This window comes from Juglans regia, chromosome 1 (genome assembly GCF_001411555.2).
Source record: "Juglans regia cultivar Chandler chromosome 1, Walnut 2.0, whole genome shotgun sequence".
NCBI classification, from domain to species: domain Eukaryota; kingdom Viridiplantae; phylum Streptophyta; class Magnoliopsida; order Fagales; family Juglandaceae; genus Juglans; species Juglans regia.
Window position 1 is genome coordinate 8,694,857 of NC_049901.1, and position 7,472 is coordinate 8,702,328.

A 7,472-nucleotide genomic window follows, 5' to 3' on the forward strand; every position below is an offset into this window, starting at 1 on the left:
TCTCTCTTACCCATCCTGACATTTCCTTTGCTGTAAACCAAGCATGCCAGTTTATGCACAAGCCAACCGATGCACACTGGACAGCAGTCAAACGCATTCTAAGATACCTCAAGTTTACACTTGACTTTGGTTTCCTGCTTTGACCAAACTCTTCAACTTAGTTTTCCATCTACTCGGATGCAGATTGGGTTGGGTGCCCAGACTATCGCAAATCGACTTCAGTTTTTTGCATATTTTTACGCCATAATCTGGTGTCTTGGAACTCCAAAAAGCAACCCGCAGTGGCTCGTTCTAGTACCGAAGCTGAATATCGAGCTGTCGCGCATGTCACTACGGAATCACTCTAGTTACAATCCTTGTTACGTGAACTTGGTGTCTATCTCCCTCAGTGTCCTGTTCTCTGGTGCGATAATATCGGCGCTACATATCTCATCGCCAACCCAGTCTTCCACGCTCGCACCAAACACATCGAAATTGACTACCACTTCGTTTGGAAAAAAGTTCAACAAAAAGCACTTGAAGTCAAGTCATATCCAGCAAAGATCAATTGGCCGATGGGCTCACTAAACCATTGTTTCTACACAGTTTTCACTACTACGGACCAAGCTCAACGTTGTTTCCTCCACGTTGCACTTGCAATGGCATATTAAGAAAGCTTCCACTGACAGCTAGCAATGCCAGCAAGTTGCCTCCCATGCAACGTGAAATTTAGGAGCTTAACTCACGCATCAATGGAGGCTGCACTTTGTTTTTAAAATCCCTATAAATCAATGCTAATGTATACAATCTCTGCATGATCCTAGGCTAATTTACTTTATTCCCGCTGCATATGTAACTTTGTCTATATATTTGTAATGAATTGCCATATAATACACGACGGTTTTACCCAAAGGTTCTTCTATGTTTTAAGAAGGATTCTCTTGCTTTCGGAAAATAAGATGGTTCTCCACCTTACATTCATACATTTTGATGCTATATTATATTCATAGGATACTTCTGATGAGGTCATGCAGATAACTAGTTTTAAGGTTTCAAATCTCCTTCAAAGTTCAAATCACTGAAATCTAGCGCTCATGGAAGTTTGTTAGAGATAATTAAACTCACAAGTACTTTGGTATAGAAAGACAAGTTATAAACAATGCTTCATATAAACATGTCAGCTTTGGCTGGGGATAAAGAGTTTTCCTGCTGCAGTTTTACAAATTCCTCATACTAGAAATGCTGGAGACTGAGGTTCTGCCGATAGACATTCTTCTTTGCAAAGAACCTTGTGAAGTGCTCTGTACCCAACTCCTCTGTACAAATATATTTAAAGATGATGAAAAATAAAATAGAAAATCTAATATTTTTCTCTCGATTGCATGAATGAATGGCGAGGTGCTCTGTACCCAACGAGGCTCATAATTGAAAAAATAAATTATGTCAATAAGGAATACAAAAGTACTTTTTAAGATACGTCGATCGACCAAAAACAGATGCGAATCATATTCTTGCTTTCTTATTTACACAAGTTCCTTTATTAATTATTTTAAACTTCCGGATAGCCAATTGGAGTGGTTTATGCAAGATCAATGTCTTGATCTTGTCCCTGAAATGAAAGTCTTCTTTTTAATTATCGAATTTTGTTATTTACTTTTTAAAATTGTGGGTATTTCCACTTTAAGGCTAGGAAATTCTAGGTAACACACATTCACATTTCTTGGCCAGAACTTAGTCCAATTCGCTTGCTTTTCCTTTGATGAGAGATTACTTTTGGGCCAAGTTTGGAATGTAGTAATTTTTTTTTTCAATATAAAACGTGAGGTTTATTGGATTTATGGACTGCATAAAGGGTTTGTTTTCTCCTTTCTTTTAGATGATTAATTTTTGTGCAATCGCTGTTTATTTCAAAAGTTTAACCTTATGAAAATAGATAAATTTTATTATTTATATTATATTTTAACACTCTTTATCACGTGTGAGCCAGACTCATATTCAATGGGTGACCTAACACTTGAAATATTTAATTAAATAAGATAGAATATAGAATCAGTTAGAATTCAGGACCTTTACTTTGATAGATCACTTGTCTCAAAAACTTAAACTTATATATAATATAAATTTTATTATTTATTTTATATTTTAATAATTCCTAATCAAGAATAGACATCAATTAATCTCATATATATATATATATATATATATATATATATATACCTTATCCAATGACAAATGATTAATTTATCAGTTGAGACTACTACATGCATTAATTCTCCAACTACATATATCTTTGATTGAAGCTGATCATACATATCCTGAATCCCAAGAGTAGTAGGATCTTTTATTAAATACTGGCCAATAAACCTTCTTAATTAGCCAATAAAGCTGCCAATCCCACGATATCTTAAAATAAAAAATAATGTGACTTTTGGGATACCCATGCATTAATGTCGAGTGATTTTCAGGAAACATTTAAGGCCCGGCCATAAATTATAGAATATTAATTTATTTGTTGAGAACATATCATTGTATGATCTCTTTCTACATTAGTAAAAGATTTATTAATTCAATAAGATAAACTACGTACGTCGTCATACCAGTTCCATGGTTGCTTAATTAGCATTTCAAATGCAAGAAAATATTGAAGTATTAATATTTAATAAAAAAGAAGAAGATATTCCGTCGTCCCTCTTCCGATTTCGTATCCCTTCTTGATCTGTTTGCATCATTACTAAAAAAAAATACTATCTATTAATGAGGATTATTTGGCAATAAATATACATTACGACAACAAAGAATATATAAAATAATCAGAACAAAAGAAAAAGAAAAAGAAAAGTTGTTGTGAATGGCTCACGTGGCATGCATCAATAATGTAACTTATTTTTCTTTTTAGTATAAAACAGATGGCAGATCATGGTGGAAACACATGTGACCATATATACTCCCATGCATAATGTTGGATACAATAAATTATTCAGTGACAGTTATGGATAGGGCCATACTGCAGTACTCTAACAGGATGAGGGCAACCTGTGCTCCGGTTTGGGAGCTCACGATCGATAATGCTTCCTGCAGATTTCTAGACGACCCTATATTATATATATATATATATATATATATATATATATATATATATATATATATATATATATATGTGGTTCATGATGATCTGAGTGGTTTATCCCCAACATTGCCTCAACAACTTTGTATATTATAAAACGCAGCCCTGTGCTAGCTAGACTTGATTTTGGCAGGAAAACATGTGGAGCCCAGCCCCTAATCCATTCTCGAGGCTCTGTATCAGTTCCTTGTTCAATCATAATGATCATAAACCGATCCATAAAAGTTTACACGTCGACCAGGCCTTCCCTCTCCCAACCTTTTACTTCAAAACAATAATAAAAAAAAAAAGCCGCTCTCTTATTCCTTTTTTCACCTAATTAAGACGCCCTCTAGCTTCTCCCATTGTGTACAAATAATTTTTTCCTATGGCTTTTGTCTTATTTTTTCTTCTCTAGGATGGAAAATATTACTTGCTCTGTAACTTTCCGACCACCTACCTGCAGGACACAGGTGCATGCCAACCACTCCGCAAGCTTTCTATCTTCAAGTTTAGTGGAGCAGTGCCTCCATTCAATAGGAATGAGTCTTATGCGCCGCTCATGCTGTGCATTAATCTTACAAGCACTATACTATTCTTGTTCTTCAAAAAATCACCTGTGTTCCAATAAAATCTTTGGTCCCCATTCCCCCAAATTAGCCCCAATATCCAGGCCCTTATTATCGGTGGGCTGTGCTCTAGTGGCACTGGGCGGGCACCCACACCCAACCTTCTCGGCCCCCACATCAAGCGGGCAGGGGGCCGGGGGGCACCACACCCCGTCCACCCGTCCTCTGCAGGGCTACCCCGCCCATCAGATATGGGGGTGGGGGACAGGCTAGGGGTCCAAGCCTGCCCCTCAATACCTTGCACCTCGACCCACCCCTACGACCTAGTCCAAAATATTTATAATTATATTTAAATATTATATATAAATTGTTAATCAACGACTTCATTTTAGCTTAGGTTTTATTTTTATTTTTTAAATTAATTTACACAAATAAACTCGTTTTGGAGTTATGTTTAAGTTAAACCTAACCCCCCCTCCTCCTACAATCTTTCCTTTTTTTTCCTCTCTCTTTTCTTTCTAATTCTCTCCTATCTCTCTCTCTCCCCCCCCCCTCCCCCCGGCGCGGGAGTTGCGTCCTCTTTTTCTCATCCTCTTCCTCTACTTTTTCTTTTCCTCATTTTTAAAGCATGAATGACATTCATGGCCGTGGCTCTTTGTAGAGTTTGATCAACTCAAATTTGTTAAGTTTACTAGTGTAGGATTTTTTTTGTTGTTTTATGATTTATTGTGCATTTGTGTTTTGTTGTAGATTTGTTTTGACTTTGTATTTTGTTGTTGATTTTAAGTTGTTTTGGATTTTTTTAGTGTTTTTCGATTGTCAATTTCTCGTGGGTGGGCGGTAGGTGGGGGTCCCACCTAGCAGATGCGCGGCTAGATTCCGAGGGCATACCCCCGGCCTTTTCCATGTCAAGGGCAAGGTACGGGTAGCACCCATATGGTCGAGGCTTGCACCCGAGTGTGGATCCCCGCCCACTCACATATATTATAATATATTCAGTCATTCAAAAAATATATATATATCAAAACGGTGTCGTTTAGAGAGTTAAAAAAAAACTCTTCGATCTACTAACTTCTCCGTATTTTTTGTTGATGTTGGCAGCTCACATCTCCGTTAGCACAATCAGTCGCTCACGAATCGGGTAGACGGACGATCTACCCCTCAGTATCCGAATAGGAACGAAGCCAGGCAACCAAACTCACCCCCCATGCAAGGCTACCCATCTGCTAGGAGTGGGTAGCACCCGAGTGCTCGATCATAAGCCAATACGGTCGTGCATCTTGTCCATGTGCCACCAAACTTCCGATCAATCTGACCGAACTGATCTTTTATTATGTTTCCGCTTTTCTTAAGGACTTGTAGGATCATGAATTGAATTTCTGTATCGAACACGCCATGGTAGTTGACTGCAGACACCGATGTGCCTTCCAACAATATATAGTTACTCAAAATCTGTTCTTGACATGATAGGCTATAGCCAAGCAATTAATTGGTCTAGAAATTAGGTTTCTTTCCAAATTTTTTATTTCTTTTTCTTTACCCATATATTGACTGAAATGATCAGGTTTTTGTTGGAATCTTTGGTCCCTACTCAAGTACTAATGTCGATCCAAAATTGCATAGAAAGAATTAAATTGATAAAAATTGAATGAGCACGGGTTCCGTGCAAGATACGTCTATATATTGTACGTACTTCGACAGAGTCGTTGATCCACACTAGCTAGGCGACAATAATGATCACCACATGATCGTTTGATGGTCTTAGGGACGACCCCCAAAAAAGTAGCCACAATAGGTACAGTGTCCGCACGTGTGAATAAAATGCAGGGAATTGAGGTTTTTAATTACTCTTATCACTGTGGTATAGAAGCCTTAATTTAATACTATATTTATGCTAATTCCCTTTAAAAAAGACATGGCAGGGTTGGTTACATTTGTATAAAGGTACAGTGCCCACAAGCGACTTTTGAAATAACATTGTTCTTTATATATGGCTAATTAGCAGGCCACTTCTTACTTCTATATGAATAGCTTTCAAAGAATCTTGGAATATTAGGGCCATGGAAAAGATCTTGAAGATCTTACACCTTAACTAACATATCTGCTTCTTTTGCCTCCATTGCCACCTCTGAGAGTTGAGAGCTTTGTATTTCTTTTTGTAAAATGTTTTCTTTACACGAAAGTGATGAGCTGTTGTTTCAGATTTCCTCTAATGACCGCCAACAACTCGCAGTTCGACAAGATCTGATCCTACCTGACGCTTCAATGGACGACAGTAATATTGACAACGATAAAGGAAGGGGCCGGCGAGGGAAACCATCAGGTACTTCGGGTAATTGGGAGAAAACTGAAGACAGCGACAAGAAGACGATGCATCGGGAAATGGAACGGAAAAGAAGGAAAGACATGTCCGAACTTCACGGGTCTCTGAGATCTTTTCTCCCTCTTGAATACATCAAGGTGAAGAACCTAGCTAATAATTCCCATTACTCATTACATTTTTATGGCTCTATATGCCTGTGTGCAGACTGCAGAGGTGGGTAGATGGATTAATTTAGGGTAAGGGTCAATGATCTTCCCGGCCGGATTTGAACTATTCTGACTTTAATTTAGGGTTATATATAATTTGTGGCGTTTCAGGGAAAGCGTTCGATGTCCGATCACATGAACGAGGCTGTGAATTATATCAAACACCTTCAGAATAATATTAAAGAACTGGTTGACAAGAGGGATGAGCTAAAGAAGCCGTCCAATTCTATTGCCCGTGAACCTGAGAATGAAACCTTAACTTCCTGTCAGAGAACTTGTGTTATGATCCGACCTTGTTTAGGTGGGGTTGAGATTATGGTCAGTAGTAGCTTGACAGATCAAGGATTGCCTTTATCAAGAGTGCTACAAGTACTGCTTGAGGAAGGGATTGCTGCTGATAGCTGTATTTGTACCAAAGTAAATGAAAGGTTAATCTTCACTATCCAAACTGAGGTACTCTCACTTAATCCCTACATCACTAGGTTGGTCCTTTAGGGTTTTATTGTATAGTTTCGAAGTTTTATAATTTTAGTGAGAACATTAATAATGTTTAATTGTTTACCTCTAAATCTTACCTCGCAGGGTGGTGATATGACACGTGTAGATCTACGAGGGCTGCAACATAAACTAACCGAGGCAATTCCTTTACCAAAGAAAATTCCCTAATAATTATTTGTTGTTCATGTTAATTTTTTTTATCATGTGACGTTCTCCATTGGGCGTGAGAAACTTCTTGGAATGTGAAAACGGTTGATTTCCTTTACAACATCTTCGAAAACATTAGTGCCTCATGATCATATCTTCGATTGATGAGTAGTTATCTACAGAAAAAATAGCTAGCTCTCATCACATGATGTGCAAGAGAAAATTCCTCTGGTTTACTTACATGCTCATGTAATCCTCCTTTTGTAGTAGCGATCAAAATTAACAAGATGCACACTTGCATGCAGTTGGCTGCATGATATATAAGCTTGATATCTTGGCTAGCTCATAGCTAGGCTCCAAGAATAAGTTGATAATGGTTCCATTGAATGTAAAGAACAGCAAGATTATCTGTGTTTTGTTGATCAGTTACTTATTCGCCCTCTACAATCTTGTGCTGGAAGTTTTTACATGTAGTTTTTGGAACCAAAGTACACATAAAGTGAAGAACCTTATATTAATTGCTACTGCATCACCATGGTGACAAAGAAATAATGAGGTAGCACAGCATGCATAAGAGATCATCGACAATTGTTGATGTTGATCTAGGCAGCCTCTAGGATGTGGTCACTAACTTGGATCAACGTCCC

The 7,472-nt window shown here is 37.8% G+C and overlaps 1 protein-coding gene across 1 annotated transcript; it reads left to right on the forward strand.

Annotated features, from left to right (window-relative positions):
• The first annotated feature begins 5,703 nt into the window (after positions 1 to 5,703).
• On the forward strand, positions 5,704 to 6,846 carry LOC108998547 (transcription factor bHLH118-like). Its single transcript, XM_018975115.2, has 3 exons — positions 5,704 to 6,111; positions 6,292 to 6,633; positions 6,763 to 6,846. The coding sequence occupies exons 1-3, from the start codon at positions 5,815 to 5,817 to the stop codon at positions 6,844 to 6,846; spliced, it is 723 nt and encodes a 240-aa protein (XP_018830660.1). The 5' UTR covers positions 5,704 to 5,814.
• Positions 6,847 to 7,472: the final 626 nt, after the last annotated feature.

What these genes read in the sequence shown, in the direction of transcription:
- LOC108998547 (XM_018975115.2), top strand. Translation starts at nt 5,815, where the DNA reads ATGTTTTCTTTACACGAAAGTGATGAGCTGTTGTTTCAGATTTCCTCT. An exon ending in TCCCTCTTGAATACATCAAG is followed by an intron (nt 6,112 to 6,291) that starts GTGAAGAACCTA and finishes GTGGCGTTTCAG; the next exon opens with GGAAAGCGTTCGATGTCCGA. An exon ending in TCTTCACTATCCAAACTGAG is followed by an intron (nt 6,634 to 6,762) that starts GTACTCTCACTT and finishes CTTACCTCGCAG; the next exon opens with GGTGGTGATATGACACGTGT.